Raw genomic sequence first — 15,014 nt, forward strand, 5'->3', positions numbered from 1 at the left:
CTCTCCGAGTTGGGCATCTCCGGCGCGGCCCACGCTTGGATTGCGTCCTACCTGACAGGTCGCTCCTACCAGGTGGCGTGGCGAGAATCTGTCTCCGCACCACGTGCTCTCACCACTGGTGTCCCCCAGGGCTCTGTTCTAGGCCCTCTCCTATTCTCGCTATACACCAAGTCACTTGGCTCTGTCATAACCTCACATGGTCTCTCCTATCATTGCTATGCAGACGACACACAATTAATCTTCTCCTTTCCCCCTTCTGATAACCAGGTGGCGAATCGCATCTCTGCATGTCTGGCAGATATATCAGTGTGGATGACGGATCACCACCTCAAGCTGAACCTCGGCAAGACGGAGCTGCTCTTCCTCCCGGGGAAGGACTGCCCGTTCCATGATCTCGCCATCACGGTTGACAACTCCATTGTGTCCTCCTCCCAGAGCGCTAAGAACCTTGGCGTGATCCTGGACAACACCCTGTCGTTCTCAACTAACATCAAGGCGGTGGCCCGTTCCTGTAGGTTCATGCTCTACAACATTCGCAGAGTACGACCCTGCCTCACACAGGAAGCGGCGCAGGTCCTAATCCAGGCACTTGTCATCTCCCGTCTGGACTACTGCAACTCGCTGTTGGCTGGGCTCCCTGCCTGTGCCATTAAACCCCTACAACTCATCCAGAACGCCGCAGCCCGTCTGGTGTTCAACCTTCCCAAGTTCTCTCACGTCAACACGCTCCTACGCTCTCTCCACTGGCTTCCAGTTGAAGCTCGCATCCGCTACAAGACCATGGTGCTTGCCTACGGAGCTGTGAGGGGAACGGCACCTCCGTACCTTCAGGCTCTGATCAGGCCCTACACCCAAACAAGGGCACTGCGTTCATCCACCTCTGGCCTGCTCGCCTCCCTACCTCTGAGGAAGTACAGTTCCCGCTCAGCCCAGTCAAAACTGTTCGCTGCTCTGGCACCCCAATGGTGGAACAAACTCCCTCACGACGCCAGGTCAGCGGAGTCAATCACCACCTTCCGGAGACACCTGAAACCCCACCTCTTTAAGGAATACCTAGGATAGGATAAAGTAATCCTTCTAACCCCCCCCCCCCCTTAAAAGATTTAGATGCACTATTGTAAAGTGGCTGTTCCACTGGATATCATAAGGTGAATGCACCAATTTGTAAGTCGCTCTGGATAAGAGCGTCTGCTAAATGACTTAAATGTAAATGTCTCCTGACCCCTCCTGTCTCAGCCTCCAGTATTTATGCTGCAGTAGTTTATGTGTCGGGGGGCTAGGGTCAGTTGGTTATACCTGGAGTACTTCTCCTGTCTTATCCAGTGTCCTGTGTGAATTTAAGTATGCTCTCTCTAATTCTCTCGTTCTCTCTTTCTTTCTCTCTGAGAACCTGAGCCCTAGGACCATACGTCACGGCAAACCGGGCATGATGACTCCTTGCTGTCCCCAGTCCACCTGGCCTTGCTGCTGTTCCAGTTTCAACTGCTCTGCCTGCGGTTATGGAACCCCTACCTGTCCCAGACCTGCTGCTTTCAACTCTTAATGATCGGCTATGAAAAGCCAACTGACTTTTATTCCTGATTATTATTTGACCATGCTTGTCATTTATGAACATTTTGAAAATCTTGGCTCTCTCTAATTCTCTCCTTCTCTCTTTCTTTCTCTCTCTCGGAAGACCTGAGCCCTAGGACCATACGTCAGGACTACCGGGCATGATGACTCCTTGCTGTCCCCAGTCCGCCTGGCCTTGCTGCTATTCCAGTTTCAACTGTTCTGCCTGCGGTTACAGAACCCCTACCTGTCCCAGACCTGCTGTTTTCAACTCTTAATGATCGGCTATGAAAAGCCAACTGAAAATTATTCATGATTATTATTTGACCATGCTTGTCACTTATGAACATTTTGAACATCTTGGCATAGTTCTGTTATAATCTCCACCCGGCACAGCCAGAAGAGGACTGGCCACCCCTCATAGCCTGGTTCCTCTCTAGGTTTCTTCCTAGGTTTTGGCCTTTCTAGGGAGTTTTTCCTAGCCACTGTGCTTCTACACCTGCATTGCTTGCTGTTTGGGGTTTTAGGCTGGGTTTCTGTACAGCACTTCGAGATATTAGCTGATGTACGAAGGGCTATATAAAATAAACTTGATTTGATTTGGGAACAATATTTATAAGATAGGAATGTTAAGAATGGTTAGTGGGGATCTAAAGAATAATCATGTCATAATGTTTATTATTTTGCGATGTCATTAAGGATGGTATAACAAAATAACTGTAACTCGGAAAGGGTACGCATTGTATTTGTGAAGTTTACATCTAAATGTATAAAATATATGATTAAGTATGAGAGTATTTTGGTTAACTTCTTATGGCTGGGGGGCAGTATTGAGTAGCTTGGATGAATAAGGTGCCCAGAGTAAACTGCCTGCTACTCAGGCCCAGAAGCTAAGATATGCATATTATTAGTATATTTGGATAGAAAACACTCTGAAGTTTCTAAAACTGTTTGAATGATGTCTGTGAGTATAACAGAGCTCATACGGCAGGCAAAAACCTGAGAAAAAATCCAACCAGGAAGTGGGAAATCTGAGGTTTGTAGGTTTTAAAGTCTTTGCCTATCCAATGTACAGTGTAATTTGCACTTCCTAAGGCTTCCACTAGATGTCAACAGTCTTTAGAACCTCGTTTCAGGCTTCTACTGTGAAGGGGGAGAGAATAAGAGCTGTTTGAGTCAGGTGTCTGGCAGAATGCCATGAGCTCAGTCAGGCGTGCGCCCGTGAGAGTTAGCTGCGTTCCTTTTCCTTTCTAAAGACAAAGGAATTGTCCGGTTGGAATATTACTGAAGATTTATGATAAAACCTCCTAAAGATTGATTCTATACATCGTTTGACATGTTTCTACGAACTTTAATATAACTTTTTGGACTTTGTCTGGACTAAGTACCTGCGCCTCATGAATTTGGATTTGTGAACTAAACGCGCGAACAAAAAGGAGGTATTTGGACATAAATTATGGACTTTATCGAACAAAACAAACATATTGTGGAACTGGGAGTACATTCCGATGAAGATCATCAAAGGTACAGTGGGGCAGAAAAGTATTTAGTCAGCCACCAATTGTGCAAGTTCTCCCACTTAAAAAGATGAGAGGCCTGTAATTTTCATCATAGGTACACTTCAACTATGACAGACAAAATGAGAAGAAAAAAAATCCAGAAAATCACATTGTAGGATTTGTAATGAGTTTGTGATGTTTTGGGGCTGCTGCTGGGCAACACGGACTTTCAACTCCCTCCAAAGATTTTCTATGGGGTTGAGATCTGGAGACTGGCTAGGCCACTCCAGGACCTTGAAATGCTTCTTACGAAGCCACTCCTTCGTTGCCCGGGCGGTGTGTTTGGGATCATTGTCATGCTGAAAGACCCAGCCATGTTTCATCTTCAATGCCCTTGCTGATGGTAGGCTTTGTTACTTTGGTCCCAGCTCTCTGCAGGTCATTCACTAGGTCCCCCCGTGTGGTTCTGGGATTTTTGCTCACCGTCCTTGTGATCATTTTGACCCCACGGGGTGAGATCTCGCGTGGAGCCCCAGATCGAGGGAGATTATCAGTGGTCTTGTATGTCTTCCATTTCCTAATAATTGCTCCCACAGTTGATTTCTTCAAACCAAGCTGCTTACCTATTGCAGATTCAGTCTTCCCAGCCTGGTGCAGGTCTACAATTTTGTTTCTGGTGTCCGTTGACAGCTCTTTGGTCTTGGCCATAGTGGAGTTTGGAGTGTGACTGTTTGAGGTTGTGGACAGGTGTCTTTTATACTGATAACAAGTTCAAACAGGTGCCATTAATACAGGTAACGAGTGGAGGACAGAGGAGCCTCTTAAAGAAGAAGTTATAGGTCTGTGAGAGCCAGAAATCTTGCTTGTTTGTAGGTGACCAAATACTTATTTTCCACCATAATTTGCAAATAAATTCATTAAAAATCCTACAATGTGATTTTCTGGATTTTTTTCTTCTCATTTTGTCTGTCATAGTTGAAGTGTACCTATGATGAAAATTACAGGCCTCATCTTTTTAAGTGGGAGAACTTGCACAATTGGTGGCTGACTAAATACTTTTTTGCCCCACTGTATCTATTCTAACAAACACTTCACTACCAGAGAAGCTCTACAACTGAGAAGGACATTGTGACCTCTGGTGGACAACCAGAGCCTTACATCAAGCCACACCCCATAGACGGATCGATTGGTTTCAACAGAGAGACGACAGACAGACATCTACCGTAATTTCTGGACTATTAAGCGCACCTGAATATAAGCCGCACCCACTGAATAAATTTTTATTTTTTATTTTGAACATAAATAAGCCGCACATGTCTATAAGCCGCAGGTGCCTACCGGTACATTGAAACAAATGAACTTTACACAGCCTTTAAACGAAACACGGCTTGTAACAAAAATAAATAGGCTTTAACGAAACACGGCTTGTAACAAAAATAAAAAAAATAGCAGTAAACAGTAGCCTACCAAGAAAGTCATTGGTCACTATCTTCCTCCTGTGCACTGAAACCACTGAAGTCATCTCCTTCGGTGTCGGAGTTGAATAGCCTCAGAATTGCTTCATCCGATGTTGGATCGTTTTCATTGTCGCTCTCGTCACTTTCATCCGGAGGCAAATTCCCCGCTGAGCTCATGCTGCCCTCTTCAACACGCAGCAGTCCAGCCTTTCGAAACCCGTTGATGATAGTGGATGTTTTGACAATGCTCCACGCTGTCAGGACCCACTGGCAGACTTGACCATAAGTTGCTCTTCGCATGCGGCCCGTTTTAGTGAAGGATTTCTCCCCATTTGTCATCCAAGCCTCCCACTGAACACGGAGCGCCACCTTAAATGCACGATTTACACTGATGTCGAGTGGCTGCAAATACTTTGTTGTGCCCCCAGGAATCACAGCTGGAATTGAGTTTGTCCTCTTGATGGCTTCTTTCACAGAATCTGTTATGTGGGCCCTCATGCTGTCCAACACGAGCAATGCCTTGTTCTTGTGAAAGAATCCTCCCGGTCGCATGCCGTAACACTCCGTATGCCATTCATGCATTAGGCCTTCTGTCATCCATCCTTTCTTGTTGACTTTCACAACAATTCCTCTCGGGAATTCTTTTTCTTTTGGCATCGTCATGCGTTTGAAAATCAACATCGGTGGAAGCTTTTCTCCCGATGCCGTGCAGCTCAGAACACAGGTGAAGTGCGTTTTTTCATGCCCAGTTGTTTTCAGCGTGACTGATGATTCGCCTTTCCTGTTGACAGTCCGAGTGAGAGGCAGGTCAAACGTCAGAGGAACCTCATCCATATTTATGATGTCGTGCGGGCCGATGGAATGCTCCGCTATCTTTGCATCAGTGAATTTGCGGAAGTTTGAAACTTTTTCCTCGTAGTCGGGAGGGAGCTGCTGACACATACTGGTCCGTACCCTGATGGACAGGCCTTTACGTCTCATAAATCTTAGACACCACGATGGTCCACCTCTAAAATCCTCAAACTTCATTGCGGTGGCGATTGTTTTGGCTTTCAGTCGGATCTGCACAGTTGAAACACCTCGGCCGTCTGCTCTCTGTGTGTTGACCCAGTCTTCAAGCTCATTTTCTAGTTCGGGCCATCTGCTTTTCTTCCATCTGAAAGCTTTTGTTGTCTTTTTGCACTGAGTCAGTTCCTCACGCTGCTGTTTCCAACGTCTTATCATCGACTCATTAAGGCCAAGCTCTTGTGCAGCAGCTCTATTTCCTTTTCCAACAGCCAGATCGATCGCCTTCAACTTGAAAGCTGCATCATATGCATTTCTCCGTGTCTTTGCCATGATGAGGGTGACAAAATGACTACCGTAATCAGAATGATGGGAAGTTTGAGCGCGCTCGATTTACGTCACATTATGTGACGGTGCTCAGTTTTTTGGCGGCATGAATCTTGTGAAAGCGGGAAAAATCCATAAATTAGCTGCGTCATTGTATAAGCCGCGAGGTTCAAAGCGTGGGAAAAAGTAGCGGCTTATAGTCCGGAAATTACGGTACGCGTAAATATATACATTGCATTTCTTATCCGAATGAGCGGTGGTTCATGTGCAAAGTATTAATATTCCTTTGAGCATAGGTTCCAAATGTATCCAAGTGTTGTCTCTCTGTCTCTCCCTCTTTACCTACCCCTCCCTCTCCATATGTGTAACAAGCCATCATATCTTGTCAGTCCACTAGGGACTTTTATCTCATGTAGGTGTGTATGTGTATTCTGTGTTATTATTTATTTAGTAAATAAATGATTATTCAGTTCTACACCAATTGATTTAAATCAGAAAATGCTGGAGATCTTGTGGATTCAAGAGGTCTACGACGTTCAGAATGAGACTGATATGAGGTAATGATTAATAAGTGACTGTTATTGATGTAAGAGATATCTATATATCTTTCGAGTTTAATTCGGGAGATGGTAACTCTTCCTATGGTGCCCCAAATTTCGAATTAGTTCATTGTTACATTATTACATTTAATTGAGTAACATTTAAACAGTTAGTTGATAAGATAAATAACAGTCATCAGATTAATAGTAACCACGTCACGACAGTGTGTTAGGCTTACCTTCCATTTGAGACCGATGACTTCATAGAACTTATAAAAGTCATCCAGGCTGCAACAGAACATCACAAAGACTTCTTTAAAACAACAACACTTACAGTATGTGCGTGTTTGCTTGTGATGTCTGCATGAGTGTATGTGTGTTACCTGAGCATGGGTGCTCCTGCAGTGTTGAGGGCCTTGTATGTGAGGAAGCGGTCTCTGGATGACATACGAGGTCTGTAGAAACGCATCAGACCATCGAACTGCTTCAGAGACACACCCATTGGCCTCTGGGGAGACAACACACACAAAATACAACAGTTATACATAAGTTACAACAGCTTACAGACACTTTAGGTGGGGGCTAAACGTGTGTGTGTGTGTGTACCTGTCTGCTGACCAGAAGTTGGAAGGCATGGTCGATAGCGGAGCGTTTGTGAAGCAGCAGAGATTTAAACTTCATCTTCTCAACACCGTTAAACGTATCGAACACCACCGCCAGGAGCTGCAACACACACAGTGTTATACCATGGCCATAGGGTGCACAGGGGGGAAACAACATATTGTGTCTGTGTGTGTGTATACCAAGTTCATGATGAAGTAAAGTTCTATGGAGAGGTAGACGATGAAGAAGACACAGGACCAGCGGTTGCGAGAGTACGCTGGCATCATCACATCTGGGAAGCTAGAGGAAACAGGACACACCAGAAGTCTCATAAGGCTCTATATTGTCTTGAGAGAGCAATACAACCTCATCAGTCACTATGCCGTCTTGAGAGAGCAATACAACCTCATCAGGCACTATGCTGTCTTGAGAGCAACACAACCTCATCAGTCACTATGCCGTCTTGAGAGAGCAATACAACCTCATCAGGCACTATGCTGTCTTGAGAGAGCAATACAACCTCATCAGTCACTATGCCGTCTTGAGAGAGTAATACAACCTCATCAGGCACTATGCCGTCTTGAGAGAGCAATACAACCTCATCAGTCACTATGCTGTCTTGAGAGAGCAAAACAACCTCATCAGTCACTATGCTGTCTTGAGAGAGCAACACAACCTCATCAGGCACTATGCTGTCTTGAGAGCAACACAACCTCATCAGTCACTATGCCGTCTTGAGAGAGCAATACAACCTCATCAGGCACTATGCTGTCTTGAGAGAGCAATACAACCTCATCAGTCACTATGCCGTCTTGAGAGAGTAATACAACCTCATCAGGCACTATGCCGTCTTGAGAGAGCAAAACAACCTCATCAGGCACTATGCCGTCTTGAGAGAGCAAAACAACCTCATCAGGCACTATGCCGTCTTGAGAGAGTAATACAACCTCATCAGGCACTATGCTGTCTTGAGAGAGTAATACAACCTCATCAGGCACTATGCTGTCTTGAGAGAGCAAAACAACCTCATCAGGCACTATGCCGTCTTGAGAGAGTAATACAACCTCATCAGGCACTATGCCGTCTTGAGAGAGTAATACAATCCCAACAGGCACAATACTTAGAGATGAATACAATCTCAACAGGCACCATTCTGTCTTGAGAAAGTAATACCATGGAGTTTTCAAACCCAGAGGCGCAACATCGCGATACTTCCGTGAAACACGTCGTGAAGCAGGCTCGACAGACGAGACCGGGATTTGGCAAGTTAATGGGAGAAGTGAAAAAAAGTGTCCTTGTTAATTTTATCTAATTCTAAAAGGCAAAACAGATTTGAGACAATGTTTTAAGTAGCTGAACCTGTCATTACTACAACCTTGTGAAAGTGACTAACTGAAACGTTTTTATTTTTGTCAAAAACAACTTTATATTGAAGGAGTGCCTTTCATTTAACGGCCTGCAAATGTGCAGTTCGACGCGGCACGACCGTAAGACCCATTGACTTGTTTCTGTGCATGAGCTAAGCTAGCTAATGTCACCATGACATTCCCTACAAGTGTGATTGGGGATTTCTATTGGAGAAGCAGTTTCTGCATATATTCACAGTGTATTGTTTTTGGTAATACAGTATCATCAGGCCAGTGTTAGTAGCAGTGCGGGGCATTGTATTCCAAAATGAATAACAATTTGAATTAGACAGTACACTACCTGCCCTACCCAATAGACTACTCTCTCCCTTTTCTGACAACTGGAGCTGCAGTCCAGTGTATTTATATTTGGTTGGGGGCCCAGATAGCATGTGAACATGTTATAAACCATAGCAAAACGGAAATTAGCTGGAAATTAAACGTTCTCTCAGCCTCATGGTAGAATAACATGAAATTAGCTTTAAAACTGCAATTGTTTCTCTATGCCCCATGGTGAAATGTGTAGAATTGCAAGAAGTTTGCTGCTTTTGTTTGGTTGTTGTTTTTTGCTCTGACCTTGCAGGGGGCCTCGCAAAACTGTGATACGCCACTGGTACATGACACCGATATTTGACTAGCGGAGGGTGAGGCTTGAGGAGGGGTGAGACTTGAGTAAGTGAGGGGTGAGATCTGAGGATGACGGAGTTCCTAATATGGCGCGCTTCTCTCCGACTGAAGGCGGTGCACTCTGAAGTGATTCAAGTGACCTGTGTTTCGAGCCGCAGGTCTCTCCGGTGACTATCGTGCTGTTTGCAGGACGGTGACCTGTGTTTCGAGCCGCAGGTCTCTCCAGTAACTAGCGTGCTGTTTGCAGGACGGTGACCTGTGTTTCGAGTCGCAGGTCTCTCCAGTGACTAGCGTGCTGTTTGCAGGACGGTGACCTGTGTTTCGAGTCGCAGGTCTCTCCAGTGACTAGCGTGCTGTTTGCAGGACGGTGACCTGTGTTTCGAGTCGCAGGTCTCTCCAGTGACTAGCGTGCTGTTTGCAGGACGGTGACCTGTGTTTCGCACGCAGGCAGGTTTAGCTGCCACAGTGGCCCAAAGCAAACAGCTAAATAACCTTTAGAATGATGTTGTACCCAGACATATCTATTTACTGAGGAAAAGCAAATGCGCATAACAAACCTTTACTGAAAGTTTCTTTGGTAGAAATACTATGATGTTAAACTGTTCTTTTTTGCAGTGGTGGCAATTGTTTTGCCGTGGCGCAGCGCCACAGCTAAATGAATGCAGCAGAAACACTGCATCAGGCAATATACTGTCTTTAGAGAGTAATACAATCAAAACAGTCACAGAGTATGAAACATCAGACTATTATACAGACTGATGTGTAAAGCAGGAGTTGGTGTGTGTGTGTGTGTGGTATCAGAGCCTTACTTTGCGGTGGTCACGAGCACAAAAAGACTCACGATGCTGTTCTCCAGAGTGTTGAAGTACTGATGAGAGAGAACACCAGACAAAACGGTATGAGACCAGTATAAGATAGACCACTCCAGTTAGCACAAGACTAGCAGTCTTCTACAGAGGTACAACATACAGCAAATGTCATTTTCACTCACCGGATCAGAAGTATTAGGGGAGAACAGACAGAAGCCTGTAGAGAGAGAACAGAGCCATACTCACACAGGCACAATAGAACAGAATGGATTTTATTCATTTTGAGGTTGTTTATATAAATAATTTAATTTCCACTGTTCAATTGTGCACTGTTTTTGGAGACTCATCAAGGATTTTCATCTAGGATCAATGTCGTTATCAACCTTGAAGAACATCCAAAATGGTGTGTGTGTGTCTCACCCAGGATGGCAAATATGACCATAAAGAAGAGCAGCAGCAGCAGGATGTCTATAAAAGGGGGAAGGGACTGGAAAATTTGACGCAGGTTTCTGATTGGACAAGAGGATGACAACACACAACAGTTATTCACGCTTTGCAAACAACATTTCTCAGTGACTTAGTAAAAAGAAATGTGTGTGTATACCTTCGCACGGCACCACAGTATCTGCAATCCACCAGGAATATGGGTCTGAGAGCTCTGGTCACACGCAGGTGCGACGTCTGCCGGATCAGAACCACTATGGCCTCCACAAACTGGAGCAGCAACACACACGTCTACACACAGAACAGGTATCAGACATATAAAATGGTGAAACTACAAAAAAAAAAATAACCAACTGACAGGCGAGAGTTTGTCACTCTTGTGAGTAAAAAAAGGTCACAAGGGGTCCCTCAGGGCACTGTTCTGGGACCATTCTTATTTGTAATCTATACGATACGTTTGGGATGCTCCAATTTTTGGGACTGGAGTTTCACTTCTATGCAGATAGGCATTTACCTTCACCATGGTCCTCTTGTGTCTGATGAATGTGTGGAAGCCGAGCCAGCGCAGCTTCATACAGAGTTCAAACGCCACCATAACCAGAGCCAGTAACTCCAGAGTGGCATGGACCTACAGAAACAAAATACAACCTTTAACCTCTAACCCAGCAGCTCCAGAGTGATGTAGACCTGTGTCAGTGTGTGTCAGTGGTAGTATGTGTGTACGCACGTAAACATCCAAGCGTAGTGATGGTACAGCGGGAGCCTCACAGAGTGACAGGACCATCAGTAGGAGTCCTGTTAGCAGCTCCATCATGTAGAACAGGTGGTTGTGAGCAAATAGGTACGCTGCCAGCGCCTTGGGGTTCCGAGGGTGTGTAAAGAACTTATCATTGTTCTCTCCTTCCTATTGACCACACACACACACACACACACACACAAATGTACATCTGAATTTTGTTTGATAACATAAGTGTGAAAATATGATACATTTGTTCTACAGCTCTCTACCATTCACCTGAGCTATACCTGTAGCTACCAAAAAAAGGTACAACGTTTAGCACTTAAACTCACATGATCTATCTGTCACATGATGCTGATTAGTCCCTCCATAGCTAGGCTTTCTTACAGTCAGCCACCTGCCCTACACTGCCTCTAAGGTAGTTAGAGGCAGTGTAGGGCAGAGTTACACCTGTTTTTAGCCCTACATTTTTTGCAATAAATACAAAATATAAATATTTTTTGTTGTTGGGGGGCTTGCCTGTTTTGCATGTTATTTTGGCATTAATACGTGTCACATATCAGTTTGCAAACAATGTAAAAAATAACATAATAAATGTCATTGAGTTAATAAAGCCACATACAAACATGGTCTCTTTTTTTGTTTTCTTCAATAAAGGCAGCTCTAAAATGCAGGTGTTGTTAACTCGGAACTGCGAAGTCTTGAACTCACTGAAGTCAAGTTAACTGGGAAGTCGGGAATAAACGAGCTCATCCAACTCTGAATTGTAAATCCGGCCTCTTTCTAGAGCTACGACCTGAAGATCAATGACGTCATCATGATTCGACCTTGTTTTTTTTCAAGTTCCCAGTTTTTTGGGGGGCTTGCCTGTTTTGCATGTTATTTTGGCATTAATACGTGTCACATATCATATATATATATCATATATCATATATCATATATATATATATATATATATACACACACACAGTGGGGAGAACAAGTATTTGATACACTGCCGATTTTGCAGGTTTTCCTACTTACAAAGCATGTAGAGGTCTGTCATTTTTATCATAGGTACACTTCAACTGTGAGAGACGGAATCTAAAACAAAAATCCAGAAAATCACATTGTATGATTAAGTAATTCATTTGCATTTTATTGCATGACATAAGTATTTGATCACCTACCAACCAGTAAGAATTCCGGCTCTCACAGACCTGTTAGTTTTTCTTTAAGAAGCCCTCCTGTTCTCCACTCATTACCTGTATTAACTGCACCTGTTTGAACTCGTTACCTGTATAAAAGACACCTGTCCACACACTCAAACAGACTCCAACCTCTCCACAATGGCCAAGACCAGAGAGCTGTGTAAGGACATCAGGGATAAAATTGTAGACCTGCACAAGGCTGGGATGGGCTACAGGACGATAGGCAAGCAGCTTGGTGAGAAGGCAACAACTGTTGGCGCAATTATTAGAAAATTGAAAAAGTTCAAGATGACGGTCAATCACCCTCGGTCTGGGGCTCCATGCAAGATCTCACCTCGCGGGGCATCAATGATCATAAGGAAGGTGAGGCATCAGCCCAGAACTACACGGCAGGATCTGGTCAATGACCTGAAGAGAGCTGGGACCACAGTCTCAAAGAAAACTATTAGTAACACACTACGCCGTCATGGATTCAAATCCTGCAGCACACGCAAGGTCCCCCTGCTCAAGCAAGCGCATGTCCAGGCCCGTCTGAAGTTTGCCAATGACCATCTGGATGATCCAGAGGAGGAATGGGAGAAGGTCATGTGGTCTGATGAGACAAAAATAGAGCTTTTTGGTCTAAACTCCACTCGCCGTGTTTGGAGGAAGAAGAAGGATGAGTACAACCCCAAGAACACCATCCCAACCGTGAAGCATGGAGGTGGAAACATCATTCTTTGGGGATGCTTTTCTGCAAAGGGGACAGGACGACTGCACCGTATTGAGGGGAGGATGGATGGGGCCATGTATCGCGAGATCTTGGCCAACAACCTCCTTCCCTCAGTAAGAGCATTGAAGATGGGTCGTGGCTGGGTCTTCCAGCATGACAACGACCCGAAACACACAGCCAGGGCAACTAAGGAGTGGCTCCGTAAGAAGCATCTCAAGGTCCTGGAGTGGCCTAGCCAGTCTCCAGACCTGAACCCAATAGAAAATCTTTGGAGGGAGCTGAAAGTCCGTATTGCCCAGCGAAAGCCCCGAAACCTGAAGGATCTGGAGAAGGTCTGTATGGAGGAGTGGGCCAAAATCCCTGCTGCAGTGTGTGCAAACCTGGTCAAGAACTACAGGAAACGTATGATCTCTGTAATTGCAAACAAAGGTTTCTGTACAAAATATTAAGTTCTGCTTTTCTGATGTATCAAATACTTATGTCATGCAAAAGTCTAATGGGAGAGCTGGAAAATTCTAGCCCCTTGGGTGCTGCCATAGATTTACATTGCAATAGAGGAACGCCGTATTGCATGTTCAATAATGTGCTGGTTCTCATACCACTGCTGCCATTTCATGGCATTTGAGAACATGTTTGAAACTTGCAAACTGAATCGAGAAATAAGCTAATCAACTGCGTCTGCAGCAGACGTGATACCCTCTGTGATGGCATTGAAACGCATTAAAACTTACAAAAGTACTCAAGGCTGTGAACAAACGATTCGGTGGTATTCTCTCTGAGCCTCTTTACTGTGTTGCCACCATGCTCGATGTTAGGTACAAGGACCGCTACTTCGATGCAGACAAGAAACAGGGCTTACGTGAAATGTTTCATACACAGCTGGACAAAATGGAAATTGACACAGTGACAGTGCGCACCGAGGACGAGAGGCCACGGACAGACAGAGCTGAAACTTCACTGCTTGACATGTATGATGAAATCCTGGTTGAATGAAACGACTGAACAAATGAACAACGAAACAGCACAGCGAGTAAGTGAAAGAAATAGGTTTTGGTTATGTTTTACTGGTAATGGGGACATACGGATAAGCCAAGAAAATTACTTGTTGGTCAATGTGGTGTGTGTGTAACCTTTATTTAACTAGGCAAGTCAGTTAAGAACAAATTCCTATTTACAATGACGACGTACCCCGGACGAACCCGGACGACACTGGGCCAATTGTGTGCCGCCCTATGGGACTCCCAATCACGACCGGATGTGATACAGACTGGATTCGAACCAGGGACTGTAGTGACGCCTCTTGCACTGAGATACAGTGCCTTAGACCACTGCATCCACGTGTGTGTGTGTGTGTTAACTATTTAGCTGCACTAGAACGCTTAAAGGCAGCTAAAATTTAAAATAGCGGTATCGGCCAAAAAATGTCATATCGGTGCATCCCTACTCAAGACAACTTGGAAGTCAGGAATAAACAAGCTCTGACTGGGAAAATACGTTTTGAACGGTCATCCAATTCTGAATTGTAAATCCGGCCTCTTCCTAGAGCTACGACCTGAAGATCAATGAAGTCATCATGATTTGTTCCCAGTTGTTTTGAAAGCACCATAAATAAAGAGAATGACAGACTTTGATGATAAAATTTGCCCATGAAAAAGACTGCCGCGCCACCTTCCAGTTCAAGTGAGCACAGCACAACAAGGTGAGTCCAAAATGTATTGTATGCTGTTGCATAAATGATGTAATATGCAAGGGAGATATGTATACTGTAGCTAAGAAAGTAATACTAAGTGTATGTTGTGTAGTAAGATGTTAGTAGCCCATGTACCTCACCCTAATAATTTGTCTATTTATCCGCTTGTTCCCTTATGCCATAGTTTGTACATCATAATTGTCATTAGAAACCACATTTGTTGAAGCAAGTCAGTCATATCAGCTGTGTTTTTTTAAAAGGCAGTAAATGAGGCTGAATTAACTGTTTCGCTGCCAGACAAGGCTCCGCTGATAGCCAGGTGTAGCAGTGAGAAGATGTTGGGACTGATGCTGGGACAGCTTTATGTAGGCCATTGGTAGGCAGTGTTTGTCACCGTTATAGTGCAGGTAATGTAT

General features: G+C 44.6%; 1 protein-coding gene across 3 annotated transcripts in view; it reads right to left on the reverse strand.

Moving 5' to 3' along the window:
• The window catches only part of tpcn1 (two pore segment channel 1), a 32,263-nt gene that overhangs the window by 10,346 nt on the left and 6,903 nt on the right, over positions 1–15,014 (reverse strand). For all 3 annotated transcript variants that reach the window (XM_039013590.1, XM_039013589.1, XM_039013591.1), the window contains 10 exons: positions 10,995–11,171; positions 10,782–10,895; positions 10,428–10,558; positions 10,244–10,332; positions 10,006–10,040; positions 9,824–9,882; positions 7,182–7,281; positions 6,985–7,101; positions 6,762–6,886; positions 6,618–6,666 (listed from right to left, as the gene is read on the reverse strand). In XM_039013590.1, coding sequence (XP_038869518.1) covers positions 6,618–6,666; positions 6,762–6,886; positions 6,985–7,101; positions 7,182–7,281; positions 9,824–9,882; positions 10,006–10,040; positions 10,244–10,332; positions 10,428–10,558; positions 10,782–10,895; positions 10,995–11,171 — 996 coding nt within the window. The remainder of the gene's footprint in view (positions 1–6,617; positions 6,667–6,761; positions 6,887–6,984; positions 7,102–7,181; positions 7,282–9,823; positions 9,883–10,005; positions 10,041–10,243; positions 10,333–10,427; positions 10,559–10,781; positions 10,896–10,994; positions 11,172–15,014) is intronic.

Source organism: Salvelinus namaycush, chromosome 18 (genome assembly GCF_016432855.1).
Source record: "Salvelinus namaycush isolate Seneca chromosome 18, SaNama_1.0, whole genome shotgun sequence".
In the NCBI taxonomy this organism is placed as follows: domain Eukaryota; kingdom Metazoa; phylum Chordata; class Actinopteri; order Salmoniformes; family Salmonidae; genus Salvelinus; species Salvelinus namaycush.